The following is a 13986-nucleotide window of genomic DNA, read 5'->3' on the forward strand; positions in this document are numbered from 1 at the left end:
CGGGCGGGATGCGGCGGGGCCGGCTCCGGGCACGATGCGCGGCGGGGCGCTGGCGCTGCTCTGCGCCCTGTCCCTGTGCCCGGCGGCGCCCGAGCCGGGCTCCGGGCTGGACTCAGGTAGGACCGGCGGCCGGGGGTCCCGGGGGGTCCCGGGGGGTCCCGGGGGGCTCGGCGGGGCTGGCGGGCGGCGGGGACATCCCGGGCAGGGATGCGGGCGGTCCCCACGGGGATGCGCTGGGAGCCCGGCACCGCGAGGGGCGAGCGGGGAAAGGGGAGCGGGGCTCGGCCGGGACCCCCGGGGGTCTGCGGGGATGCGGCGGCGGCTCCTGGCGATGGGGGTGAAGGGGACCCCCCAGGTGCCCCGGGGTCCCGGCCACGGGGCACCCAAAAACGTTATGGGGCAAAAAGTCTCTGCCCACGGCGAGGGGCGTCGTCCCCGTCCCCCCGTCCCCCGTCCCCCCCCAGTGAGCTGCTGGGGGCGCTGGGGGCGGGCAGGGACGGAGCTTTTGCGGGGTCCCTGTGTCACAGAGGTGCCTGGAGGGGTCCCTCTTCCTGCGGGACAGAGCAGCCGGGTGTGCTGGGATTTATGTGTGGCTTCTTGGATGTCTCACATCATAGAATCATGGAATTCTAAACTGGTTTGGGTTGGAAGGGACCTTAAAGCTCAACTTGGTCCTCCCCCTGTGTGGGCAGGGACACCTTCCACTGTCCCAGGCTACTCCAAGCCCTGTCCAGCCTGGCCTGTGCCAGGGCTGTCCACCCTCACCTCTGGCTGAGCATCATCCAGCTGTGAGGCTCTGCCCTTTGGTCACTGCTGCCCGGGCTGGGGAAGGTCTGAGCTCAGGAGGGTTTCAGGTTTTATTGTAGATCTGACTGGTGCATGGTGCAGTCCTCCAAACGTGGAGTTTTCCTGGGCTCTGGCCTAAACCAAGACACTTCTTTGGGCTTGAGGCTCTTGTTCCCAGCCAGTCCCTGCTGATGGAGCAGTTCTGCTCCAGGCAAGGCCTGTGTGGTGGCACAGCTCCAGCAAACACCCTCGAGGAGCAGGATGGGAGTGAGGGGCAGCAGGCTGCTGGGCTTGGCTGGACTTCCTGCCCTGGAGCTGGGCTTGGCTTCAGGAGCTGGAGCAGTGACCCGTGGTTCTGCTGTGCCTGGCTGGGTGCCCTGGGTGCTGATCCTGAGGCAGGTGGGGAATCACTGAAGTGTGGAGAGAGTGCCAGAGGAGAGCAGCTCACATGGAGCTGGGACTTGTTGTTCAGACCTGTGAGACCTTGTGAGGTTCTGTGTCCCCTTGGCTCCAGCAGTGGCAGAGAAGAGGGCACAGCACATGGCAGCTGTGACACCTTAGGGTTGGAAGGAAATTGGTCATTTCTTAGGAAATAAAGATCCCTGTGTTCTTTCCTCCCTCCAGCTCAGTCAGGACAGGGTGATTTGTTGCTCCTGGTTCTCTGGGTAGGGCAGGAAGCTGTTGGTGTTCTTGGTGTTCTGTCCCCCATGACCACATCTCATCCATGTCCTTCAGAATTGGATCAAATCCATCCCATGAACTCTGAGTGTCAGCTGGAGCACCAGGCGCTGGGAGTGGTGCAGAGGATGACTTTTAAGAGAGCAGATATAGAACTTGCATCTATTCTTTGTGGTTTCATAGAAACCTGGAATGGTTTGGGTTGGAAAGGGCCTTAAAGCCCATCCAGTATGCTATGGCAGGGACACGTCCCACTGTCCCAGGCTGCTCCCAGCCCTGTCCAGCCTGGCCTTGGGCACTGCCAGGGATCCAGGGGCAGCCACAGCTGCTCTGGGCACCCTGTGCCAGGGCCTGCCCACCCTGCCAGGGAACAATTCCTGCCCAAGATCCCATCCAGCAAAACACAAAACTCCCCCAAATCAACCCAGAAAATCCCGTCTGGGAATGAGATCCAAAAAGGAAAGCGCACAAACAATTTGCCATTAATTAAAGCTGGAGTCATCCAATTAAAATCTGCTTAATTAAGGGGTGTATCCAAAAATGCAGGGCTTGGCTTCTGCAGATGGCATTTCTTGCTTGAGGTTTTGGGGAAAAGCAGGTTTTCAGGAAATTATCCTGCTGGAGGCCTGAGACTCCAGAATGTCAGATCCAGCATTGTGCAAGATCCTCAAATCTGGGGTCTTTTGGGAATGTGCACATGGAAATGTGCACTTGGTAAATGAATCATTGAACCTGATGAAAATAAGGAACAGTATATATAAATTATATAAAAATTAATATATAAGAATATATTTATATATATATATATATTCTATAAATACTGTGTTGTGTCAGTGCTGTCTATGTACAGTTGCTTGTGTTTTATATATATTTTTACATATAAATGTATATATTTTTATTAAATAATGTTTATGTCTGGGCCTAATGCTGATAATCTTAACTGGTTCCAAGTCCAGCTTCTTAAAAATCCAGAAATCCCAGATTTATACTCTTTGTTTCGTTTGACTCTCTATTCTATGGAGTGTCATGACATCCTTAATTAGGCAATTATATGGAATTACCAATTTTTTTCCCCTTGACAAGACCCTAAATTGTGCATTTAAAGTGGAATAAACACAGGGGTCACTGCCTGTGCCCCCAGCACAGAGGGCAGCTGGGACCCTTCCCCTGAGGCTCTGCCCCTGGGAGGGCAGGGCATGAAAAACCAAACCCCGGGGGCTCAGGAGTTCTGGGAAGCCCAGACAGAGCCCACCAGGATATTTTTACAACCCAGCTTTTATCCCTGAGCTCCTTTGTGGGCTCCTCTTTGTGCTCCTGACGGAGGAGTTAAAAACCTGCCTGGGTTTGTGCTTCAGATCCATTTGAAGGACTCCCTTATGTGAACTCTGCGTTTGCTGAGCATCATTTTCCAGCGTTTTCTGCTGGATGAAAGAGCCTTTTCCCTAAAATCCTTTTATCTGGGAATAGGAAGGAGGTGAGTTCTGCTTTCCCTCAAATTCCTTCTCTTGAGCCTTGGGGTTGTGTGGTTGTACCCTGCTTGCACTGACCTTGGTACACCCAGGTGCCTCTGGCTGCTTTGGGAATTCCAGCCTGGAAATGGCCCCAGTTCCCTTGGACACAGGGAACAAGAACAGCTACTGCCCTACTAGTTATCCTGAAGTCTCAAATCCCTGTTGCAAACCAGAAAGATGCTATAATAGAATTTATTAATCTTAATTTGAGGAAAAAATCGGGATCTGATAGTGTGGGAAGAGCTTGGGAGACGATGGTGGGTTTTTACAAGTGTCTTTGAAAGTGAACAGTTGTTGTTTCAGGTGGCAGTGACATTGGTGCCAGCTGTCCAAAGCACTCTTGGTAGTAACCCCCCAAAGGATGATTTTCCTTCTCTGGAGGAGCAGGTGCTGAGCCAGGGCCTGCCCTGCATTTGGGATGTGGCACAGGGGGGATGTTTTCCTGCTGTCCCAGCTGTCACTGCCTCCTTCCCAAGGTGACAGGAGACAAAACACTTATGGCAAAGTCCTGAGGGATGGGATGTGGGGTGCAGGGACACTGAGGGGTGGGTGCATGTCCATCCTGGGCTGCCAGATCCAGCTGCTGGCGTGGTGCTTTTTGCTCTGTTTAACTTTGCCCAGCTGAAGCTGTTTGGATTGAAAAGCCTCTCTCTGTTTTAAGTCTGTCTCTTGCTGGATTATTTGAAAACTTCCAGCCCAAACTTCCCAGCTGTTCCCAGAATCCCTGTCTTCAGAGTATTTTGGTGTTCCTGGAAGCTGGAGTGAAGAGCTGGTGTTTTGGCTGCATCCCCACGAGATCCCTCCAGATTGGACCAAATTAAAAACCTGAAACTTCTCCACAAGCCTCATTTCCTAAAGCCTCTTTCCCTCCAGCTCCAGGCCCAGCTCTGAGCTGGCTCTGGCACTCACAGCCCGAGTCTCCTGTGCACAGAGCACAGAAAGATGCCAGAGCTGCTTTCACCTGTATTTTCTGCACCTTAGTAGATGGGAATAATTCCATATTATTCCATTTAAACTCTGGGGTGCTGGGGAAGGGTTTCAAGTGCTGTTCTTTAGGGGAAGATTTTCCAGAGAAGTGTTACAGATCATCCTGCAGCCTTGGGATCAGATCAGCTCCCCAGGAGCTGAGCTGGAAGGTACAAACATCATTCCCAGGGGAAGATGGACAGTCTGGGCTGTGTCACACCTAAACCTTGTCCAAGCCCTGGTAGCTCCCAGTGTCAGGCCCAAACTGAGCCAGGCTGGGCTTAGGTGGAAGATTCCAGGGGCAGACACAGAGTTTGGTGTGAGAAGCAGCTCAGAGTGGTTGCCCACACCTCCTTCCTCTGGGCAGGCTCCCAAAAAGCTCCTAATTCCTTGCAGGAGGAGCAGCCATCTGCTCCTGGTTGAGGTCCTGGCCGTGGGGTGACGTAACGTCGGTGCCTTGCTGGCTGAGGCAGCTGGAGCTCTTTGTGGACGTTCAGGGTGTGCTATATATACATTTCTGTGTTTATATACACATGGCAGGGCTCTCACAGCCAGCCCGGGGCTGGCACTGCCTGTGTGGGCCAGGAATTGTGGCGCTGGTGCCCTGGCAGGAGCTGGGAATGGTTTTACAGCTCAGCTCCGAGGAGGGGCCGTTCCCTGGACACTGCAGAGTGTGGGATCCATCGCTCCTCAGGGGGTTTGGGTGTCTGGGGCTTGTCTGGGAGGGAAAACTGGGGGATATCAGTGCTTCTTGGGTGCTGGGATGGGCCCTCTGGGTGCAGGGTCAGGGCTCAGCTCTGCTGGGAGTGAGGGAGGATCACAGAACCCCATCAATCACAAAATCTATCAGGGTCAGAAAATCAATCATGGAATCACAGAATCAATCACAGAACCACAGAATCACAGAATCAATCACAAAATCAATCAGAATCAGAGAATCAATCACAGAATCAACCACAGAGTCATGGAGTCACAGAATCAATCTCAGAATCACAGAATCAATTACAGAATCAACCACAGAGTCACAGAATCACAGAAACAATCACAGAATCAATCAGAGAATCACAGAATCAATCAGAGAATCAACCACAGAGTCACAGAATCAATCACAAGATCACAGAATCAATCACAGAATCACAGAATGAATCAGAGAATCAGAGAATCAGCCACAGAATCACAGAATCTGCCAAGTTGGAAGGGATGGCAATAGTAAAGGTATTGATTGCTTTTTAGGTATTAAGATGCTCAGCAAAGAAAAGGATATAATGCAATTTAACCAAAACTAAAGGGTCTTTAGGCTTGCCTACAGCTGGAGCTGGCAGCTTTAGGTGTGGCTCTATCACCCATAACCCATGGCTGCTGTAAAATACAACAAACAGCATTTTGAAGAGCTGTAATATACAATAAACAGCATTTTGTATACAATAAACAGCATTTTATATACAATAAGCAGCATTTTGAAGAGCCACTTGGAGTCCCACATCTCTCCTAGCAGGCTCTCCTCCTCCTGCTGGGGAGCTGGGGGAGGATGCAGCTGATGCTCGCAGCTGGAGAGCCTGGAGAGAACAGAGGGAGCCGGGGGCAGCTCAGGGAAGGGCTGGGATCCTCCACACCGGCTCCTCTGGAGGGTTTCAATGGGAGAAACCCCTCAGCATCCCTGATATTTTCATTTTTTGGGATGGGGAGAGGTCTGGTTGTGAGATGCCCGATGTCACTGCAGAGGTGACACACTTGGAACTGGGTGATCCTTAAGGTTCCTTGGGTGTGGTGTGTAAGACTGAGGTAAAATTGTATTAAGATGTTGTATTTTTGTATAAAATGTGATTTGCAGTGATACTTGTAATTTTATTTTGTTTTCATTTAGGAAAATTAAATATTATGTAAAAATTTGTTTCTATTGAGTTAAGGATTTTTAATTTTGAGGTTTATATGGTGTTTCAGAGAGAAATTTGGTTTAGATATTTTATTTTTTAGTGGGATTGATAATAAATTGTGAACGATTTGGGGAGATATTTGGAGTGGTATTGGTAAATTGATTAAATAGGTTGAGAATGGTTTTTTTGGATTTGAATAAGTTAAATAAATGGTATATAACTAAAATTTAATTAAATGCTAATCTAGTATTAAATTTAAAATGTTAAACTAATATTAAATTAAATAAATTAACTAGCATTTAGTTAAATGATATTGGTTAAATTATTTAGATATTGGTTTTTGGTTGATTTATGGGTAGGATTGTGTTATTTAAGGTAAATAATCCTAAGGATTCCTCCCAAACCTTCCTGGGACTCTGGGAATCTCTGGCTGGGGCTGATCAAGGACTGAGCAGTGCTGAGTGCTCTCCCCTCCTCTCCACAAATGTGCAATGACCGAGAGCAGGGTGGGATTCCTGGGGAGGAACACACTGGGCTGGCACAGAGCAGGGCTGCAGCTCCCTGGCTCCTCACTCTGGGTGCCTGTCACTATTATATTTTCTGGAAAAATCTCTTTGTTTAGGATTTTCTTGTTTTAGGAAGCTGAGAAGCCTCAGAGAAAAAAAAGAAAACAATTTGCTGCTTTAAAATGTGGTATAGAGATTGTTTATCCGACACGTGAATTGTTTTTACTTCATGACCAGTCACAGTCAAGCTGTGTCAGACTCCAAAGAGAGTGTCACAGATTTTTCTTTATCATTCTTATTTTCTCTGAGGCATCTCAGCTTCCCATGAAAAAACTCCTGGGTGAAGGGATTTTTCCAGAGAGCGGGTACGTGACTCCCAGCTGCCCAGGCTGGCTGTGTCCCCTTCCCTGCCATCACCGAGAGGCTCTGCGGGGTGCGGCAGCTCGGGGGCCCTTGGGGACACTCGGAGGGCACGGCCTCGTGGCCGCCGCTGGGGCACAGGGGCTCCGTGTCCCCGCTGCTCCCGCACTGTGCGCGGCCCTCGCTCACCCGCCAGGAGCGCTGGGCTGGAAAGCTTCGCTCTCCTGGGGTCATCAATTAAGGGGAAAAAAAAACTCCCCGGGACTTAAGCGCCCTCCTCCCGTGCCTTTGCCACTGCGGGAACTCAAGAGAGCAACAAAATGACAAAACCCAGCTTCTGTTTAGCGCACCTCAACCCTGACGGGGCGTTCCTGTGCCACAATGAGGGCAATTAGTGCGGCGCTAATTGCCGGCGCTGCCGGCAGTGTGATTCCCGCGGGGTGAGAGGGCACCTCAGGTCACAGCGCTGATCCCGGGGCTGCTGGGGACAACGGGGACACGGCGCGTGGCTGCGGGGACCGGGGCCAGGGCAGGGGGACGGGATGGAGGGACATGGAGGGACAGAGGGACGTGGAGGGACACGGCAGCACAGAGGGACGTGGAGGGACGGTGGGACATGGCAGGACAGAGGGACGTGGAGGGATGGAGGGACAGAGGGACATGGAGGGATGGAGGGACATGGCAGGACAGAAGGATGTGTTGGGATGGAGGGACACAATAGGACAGAGGGACACAGCAGGATAGCAGGACACAACAGGACACAGGGACATGGAGGGACAGAGGGAGATGGAGGGATGAAGGAACATGGTGAGAGAAGGATGTGTTGGGACAGAGGGACATGGCAGGTCGGGGGGACACGGCAGGACAGAGGGACACAGCAGGACAGAGGGACACGGTAGGACACAGGGACATGGTAGGACAGAGGGACACGGCAGGACAGAGGGACACAGCAGCCCCTCCATGCACAAACCCGTCTCCCCCGGCTTTGCTGCCCAGCGGCCCCATGGGAAGGATCCCAGGACTGGCTGTGACTCCTTTCCCTGGGTTCTTCCCTCTTTCCCCTGTCCCTGCTGGGGGCAGCAGTGCTGGGAGGGGACAAGGACACCCGAGGGGACACGGTGGCTCTCAGGGCGGCTGCAGCAGCCTGAGCCCCATCCAGTCCCAGAATGGCCTGGAAGGAACCACAGGAGATCTCTGGGAAGGGAACCAAGAGGGGAGGGTCCAACCCCATCCAGCTGTGCCTGAAAACCTCCAGTGCTGGGGAATGCACCACATCCCTGCGAGGCTCTTCCAGTGATCTTTGCTCTTACTAAAGTTAGAAAATTATCCTGTGTCACCATCCCAGATCACTCCCAGCCCTGTCCAGCCTGGCCTTGGACATTCCAGGGATGCAGGGGCAGCCACAGCTGCTCTGGCCTGTGCCAGGGCCTGCCCACCCTGCCAGGGAACAATTCCTGCCCAATATCCCATTTAAATATAATACCTGATCCCCCTGAACAGTGACGAGGAACACATCAATGGAAACAAAAAAGGGAAAATGAAAAAAAAAAAAAAAAAGGAAAAGAAAAGGGAGTAGGGGAAAAAAAGGGAAAAGGATAAAAAGGGAGTAGGGAAAAAAAAAGGGATGAGGGATGGAAAGAGGGAAGGGAAGGGAAGGGAAGGGCAAACCTCACATGGCTCATTCAGCCCTCACAGCTCCTCAGCCCACTCTGGGCACTTCATGGGGCTGCTTTTCCCAGAGCCCAGGCATTGTCACCCAATGGCATGGGAACCTTCCTGTCACAAAAAAAGAAAATATTTTTTTAGATATGCTGCTCCAAGCGTGGAGTCCTGGGGTGAGGCTGGAGCACCTTCCCGTGGGATATTGCCCATTCCCAGGGTGCTGGGGGTCTCTGGGTGTCCATGGAGCTTTTCCTGCTCTAAGGAGCCCCATAAGCTGGATTTACGTTCTTTTGGGAGCTCTGCTCGTGGTGAGGGATGCACTGAGGATGGGAGGTGCTGCCATCGTGCCTGGTGTGCCTTGGGGGTTTCATCTGAGCTTGCTGCAGGGAAATTCCAGGGGCTGGGCACAGGTCAAACAGAGTTAGCCCAGGAAAAAAACACTTGATTTTTGTTGCCTTTACCAGAATGTGAATGAAGTAATTTTTAAAGAATTATTTGTGATCTTATAAAATCATTCAAACAACAGTTTTTATTTTCTTAAGGAAGGTGCAGAAAGGTAATTAACTTTTATTTGTTGGAATCTGATTATCCTCCTATCCCCATCCCAGCTCCACCTCCTCACTCCAGAAGATGGATGTGTCCTGCAGCTGGTGCCTTTGGATAAGACATAAAATATTTCCATCAGGGCTGGGAGGAATGGGAGGAGGAGGTGGGTGATGGGTTGCAGAGACACCTGAAGGCTGTCCAGTCCCAAATTCATCCAGCTGTAATAAATTAACCTTCTAAAAACATAAAATCAAATTCATCAATTTCCTTTCTTCAACAAAAACCCCAAAAACTACCACAGGTGCCTGTGCTGCTCCTCTGCCCGTGGCTGCAGTCTGTCAGCAGGGCACGGGGCAGGACAGACGTCTCCCCTCCTTCTGCAGGAGCTCTGAGCTGGGAAATGCAGCCAGGCAGGGATTTCCTTCCACCAGCTCCTCTCTTTTCCCTTTCTGAACCTGCCAGACGTGTTTGGAAGCAGGGCTGGGATCCTGCCAGCGTCCCCTCCCTGGCAGCCCTGGCAGGGCCAGGTTTGTGCCCTCCAGTTCCAGGATTCCTGGTGAATTCCTTGGGGCAGCTCCCAGCAGGGGCAGGGATGAGATCTGTCCCTGAAGGGTCCCCAAATCCAAGGAGGGAGTAGAAGAAATTCCAGGCATGGAGACCAGAGAGTTGTGGGGTGAGGAGCATTTATTGGGATGTTCTTCATGTGCACAGCACCCTGTGGGACCCAGAACTGAGGGGTTTGGGGTGTGAGAGAGCTGGGGGTGCTCACCTGGAGAGGAGAAGGCTCCAGGGAGAGCTCAGAGCCCCTTGCAGGGCCTGAAGGGGCTCCAGGAGAGCTGGAGAGGGACTGGGGACAAGGGATGGAGGGACAGGACACAGGGAATGGCTCCCACTGCCAGAGGGCAGGGCTGGATGGGATATTGGGAATTAGGAATTGTTCCCTGTGAGGGTGGGCAGGCCCTGGCACAGGGTGCCCAGAGCAGCTGTGGCTGCCCCTGGATCCCTGGCAGTGCCCAAGGCCAGGCTGGACAGGGCTGGGAGCACCTGGGACAGTGGGAGGTGTCCCTGCCATGGCTGGGGTGGAATGGGATGAGCTTTAAGTTTCCTTCCAACCCAAACCATTCCATCATTCTCTGATTTCCTCTCTAAACGATGAAATGTGTTTATACTGAAGATTAGGAGTACACGAGCCAGGTAATTTCTGCTCACAGTGCAAGAGATACATGTTATTTATTACTTTCTCTGCTCCCCTGCTGCTGAACCTTCATTTCAAAGCCACATTTTCCACGGCAGCTCCCGCAGGGAGTGGGAAATGCTTGATGAAAGAGGCAGGTTAAACGAGCTGCCATCCCAGGCAGGCAGCAGCACCCAGGAGTGGAACCTTTCCTTTGGCAGAGCTGCGCTGTTAATCCTTGTTTGAAGTGCTGGAATGGATCAATGAAACAGCTGGGCTTTGCCTGTGCAAACGCTGGGCTCTGTTCTGGCAGGGCTGAGGGAGATGTTCTGTAATGAGAGCTATTAAAAGGTCGTTAGAGATGCAGAGGAGTTGTGAAGTCAGATCTCAGTTTCTGGCAGCGACTTTTGTGTGAGCAGATTTTTAATCAACTCCTGTGCTTTTTTATTTCTTTTTTCTTTTTCTTTCTTTCTTTTTTTTTTTTTTTTTTTTTTTTTTTTTTTTTTTTTTTTTTTTTTTTTTTTTTTTTCCTTTCATTCCTGGAGCTCTTGGATGGTTTTGGATGTTTCAATTTTGAGGATGGCAAATGAAAGATGGGGTGGGACTCATGTCAGGAGACAGGACGTGGTGCCATCGTGCCACGTGGTCCCCCTTGGCTCAGCTGGTGACATTTTGAGGAGTGTGGAGTTAAAGTGAGCTGCAGAGAAGAGGGAGAAAGAGAGAAAACCAGAGGGTCACACTCTGCATGTGGAGTTTGGGTGAAAAAAGTAAAAGGGACCTTAAATCCCATCCAGTGCCACCCCTGCCATGGCAGGGACACCTCCCACTGTCCCAGGCTGCTCCAACCCCATCCAGCCTGGCCTTGGGCACTGCCAGGGATCCAGGGGCAGCCACAGCTGCTCTGGGCCAGATCTCAGTGGGGCTTTTTCCTGCATGAATTACAGCAATCCCACACTCAGTGACCACTCTGTCACCATTTTTTGAGTGCTGATTGAGAAAAAGGGACCCAAAAGGAAACTAAAGCAGGAAAAATGCTGTGCCTCGCTGGTGCAGCTGTAGGAGGCAGTGCTTAGATGTCGTATTTGTGGTTGTTGTCATTTAGTGATCCAGATTTTGTATTTTTCTGTCCTAAATGGACCAGGTAGTTGTGGTGTGATGGTGCTCCAGCAGCACTAACTGGTGTTACTGGTGTAGCTCTTGCTGGTCTCTGGAAGAGCTGGGCTGCTAAAAATTCCAGTTTATGGCTACTGGGACATCGCAAGTGTGTTTGTGCAGTGACAGGAGGGGTAGGAGGTGTTTTAGAGACATTTTCAGGGCATAATTCACCTTGGAAGAGACTTCTGGAGATGGTGCAGCTGCTCTGGGCAGCTCCATCCTGATCCAGAGACCTGAGCCTGGCTCCACTGTTTGCCTGTGGGTCAGGATTAAATGTTTAAAACAGTATTTCTTGTTCAGACTCAAATGTTTATTAGTTCTTATCTATGTTATAGTCTCACAAGTTGTGAGTTCTACAGCACTTCACTTGCAAACTAGAAAATAGAGCTGTATATCTCTATGAAGTCTTTTAAGGATAAACTGTCTAATTAAGAAATGATACTTAAATTATTTTTACTTTTGACTTAATAACCAACCACTCATACCTCACAATGTAGACTTTTTATCTAATTACACAATACCACCTAAGCTTATAAAGAAGAGAATAAAGAAGAAAGAGTAGTTACTACTCTGAAATCTCCATTTTACCTTATATATATTACTATATTCTAAAACTTTAAACTCTAAGGTTTCTACTGTGTGCTATTACACACTTCTATTTAAACTACACACCTATATCTTAGTTCTGTCATTCAATTTTAGAAGTTTTCTCTACAGCCTCAAGCCAAATGTAGTGTTCTTTTAAGAACCAGTACCTATCAGTACAGAAAGTTTAAAATTCTCAGCAGCCAGGGTTCCAACATGTTGGGACAGGAGTGGCAATTCCAGAGCTGTTCTGTGGCATTTACATTTTCTGAAAATTTTTTTTTGCTCAGGATTTTTCTCCTGGGAAGCTGAGAAACCTCAGAGAAAAGGAAAACAATTCTTCTCTCATTTGCTTCTCCTGTGTTGTGCTCATGTGGAATGTGTTTGCAGATTGTTTACCCACAGCTGATTGTTTCATTGGGCTCTGCTGTGAGTTGTTTTCACTCTTTGGCCAGTCAGGGCCAAGCTGTGTCAGGACTCTGGAGAGAGTCACCAGTTTTCATTATTATCTTTTTAGCCTTCTGTAAGTATCCTTTCTGTATTCTTTAGTATAGTTAGTATAGTATTCTTTAATATAATATAGTATCATAAAATAATAAATTAGCCTTCTGAGAACACAGAGTCAGATTCATCATTCCTGCCTTTGTCGGGGCATTCCCAGTGAATACAATACTGTTCCTTTGTGTCTGGGCTCTTGTTCCTGAGATTTGCAGAGTCTGGTTTTGTTTAACTTGGTCTCAAGCCTTGGGGAGAAGGGTCTGGGGTTACGTCAGAGGCTGCAGCTCCCCCCTGTCGAGGGCAAGGAGCCAAGTGATACCAGAATGGGCAAAGCAGGCAGGGCTGACACACTCCAGGAGCTCCCAGGGCACGGAGACGGCTCCACATTTATCCAGTTTGTGGGAATTGCAGCTCCCAGTGCAGCATTTCACCCTGACAAAGAAGGGAAGGAGCAGGGGGGAGGAGGCTGAGTCCAAAGCAGCTCCCCAGGGCATGGCAGGGATGCAGGAAGGAGCATCCCAGGCTGTCCCAGCGTGTGGGGCTGCTCTGCCTCCTCCTTCCAGCCCAGGGACCCCCATCCCTTGCAGCTTCCTGCCTCTCCTGAGCCAGACATGTGCAAACGTGACCGGGAATCCACCCGGGATGGCTTTTCCTCCCCCAGGCTGGTATTTCCTCCCGGCTGCCTCTCCCCCTGCACGGCCCCTGCTCCAGGAGCCCAGGCAGGCACCGCTGGTGACCCTGACCCCCGGCTGTCCCCCCTCCCCTGCTGCACGACGGGGAGCATCTGGCAGGCACGTGCTGCCCAGAGCCTCCCAGGCTCCTTTTTGGGGTGTGCTCCCTCTCCAGCCCCGGTGTGGTGGTGGGGACACCCCTCAAAGGGAGCCCCCAAGGACAGGGGTGGCCCCAGCATCGCTCCTTCAATTGCTGGGGAAAAGGTTCCTCCAGCAGGAGGGTTTGGGGGCTGTGCTGGAAGTTGGAGTGTCACAGGGTGAGGAGTGATCCAGGATGGCTCCAGCCTGATCCCCTCTTGGCTCCTGTGTGCTCCTGGCTTCCTGGAGTGCTTTTTTGGGGAATATTTGGAAGGGGAGCTGTTCTGGTTCTGGTGAATCCCTCCCTGATGCCTGCAGCCCCTGGGATGTTCCCTGGGCTGGGCTGCAGACAATCAGGAGGACTCATGGCATGGTCTTCTTAAAACCGTGCAGGAAGGGGAAAACAGAAAACAGCCTTGTCCTCCTTTTCCTCCTGTTCCCTCCTGTTCCCTCCTGTTCCCTCCTGTTCACCAGGGGTGACCCTGGGTGTCAGGGAGGATTCCTCCATCCAGAGAGCCAAGAGGTCCCTGAGATGTTTGGCATGGCCAGGGGCAGGGGTGGCACAGAGGGCAGGGGAGGATGGATCACAAGCTCAGCAGCTCCTGGGAGCTGGGAAGGGTCTCCCTGGGGCTGTTCCCTGCCCAGAGCCCCCCTGGAGGTGTCTCTGGGGAGGAAGGTGATGAGGATGGGGCACTGCAGCTGTGAACTGCCCACCTGGCCTGAGCGTGGTGCTGCAGCCAGGGAGGGGGTCTGGGCATGGCCACAGCCTGGTCTTGGAATGAATGAGGAGATGGAAGCTTTCACCAGCGCTGGGGTGTGGTGGATGGACACTGGCATCCTCCCGAGCATGGAGAGGGGCTGGATGATTTTTCCAGA

The 13986-nt window shown here is 51.3% G+C and overlaps 1 protein-coding gene across 1 annotated transcript in view; it reads left to right on the plus strand.

Annotated features, from left to right (window-relative positions):
* The first annotated feature begins 34 nt into the window (after positions 1-34).
* The window catches only part of LOC121357670 (collagen alpha-1(I) chain-like), an 83014-nt gene continuing 69062 nt past the window's right edge, over positions 35-13986 (plus strand). Inside the window, exon 1 of the mRNA XM_041475195.1 lies at positions 35-116. Coding sequence (XP_041331129.1) covers positions 35-116 — 82 coding nt within the window. The remainder of the gene's footprint in view (positions 117-13986) is intronic.

The sequence above is a fragment of the Pyrgilauda ruficollis genome, unplaced genomic scaffold (genome assembly GCF_017590135.1).
Source record: "Pyrgilauda ruficollis isolate IOZ18807 unplaced genomic scaffold, ASM1759013v1 scaffold34, whole genome shotgun sequence".
Classification (NCBI taxonomy): Eukaryota; Metazoa; Chordata; class Aves; order Passeriformes; family Passeridae; genus Pyrgilauda; species Pyrgilauda ruficollis.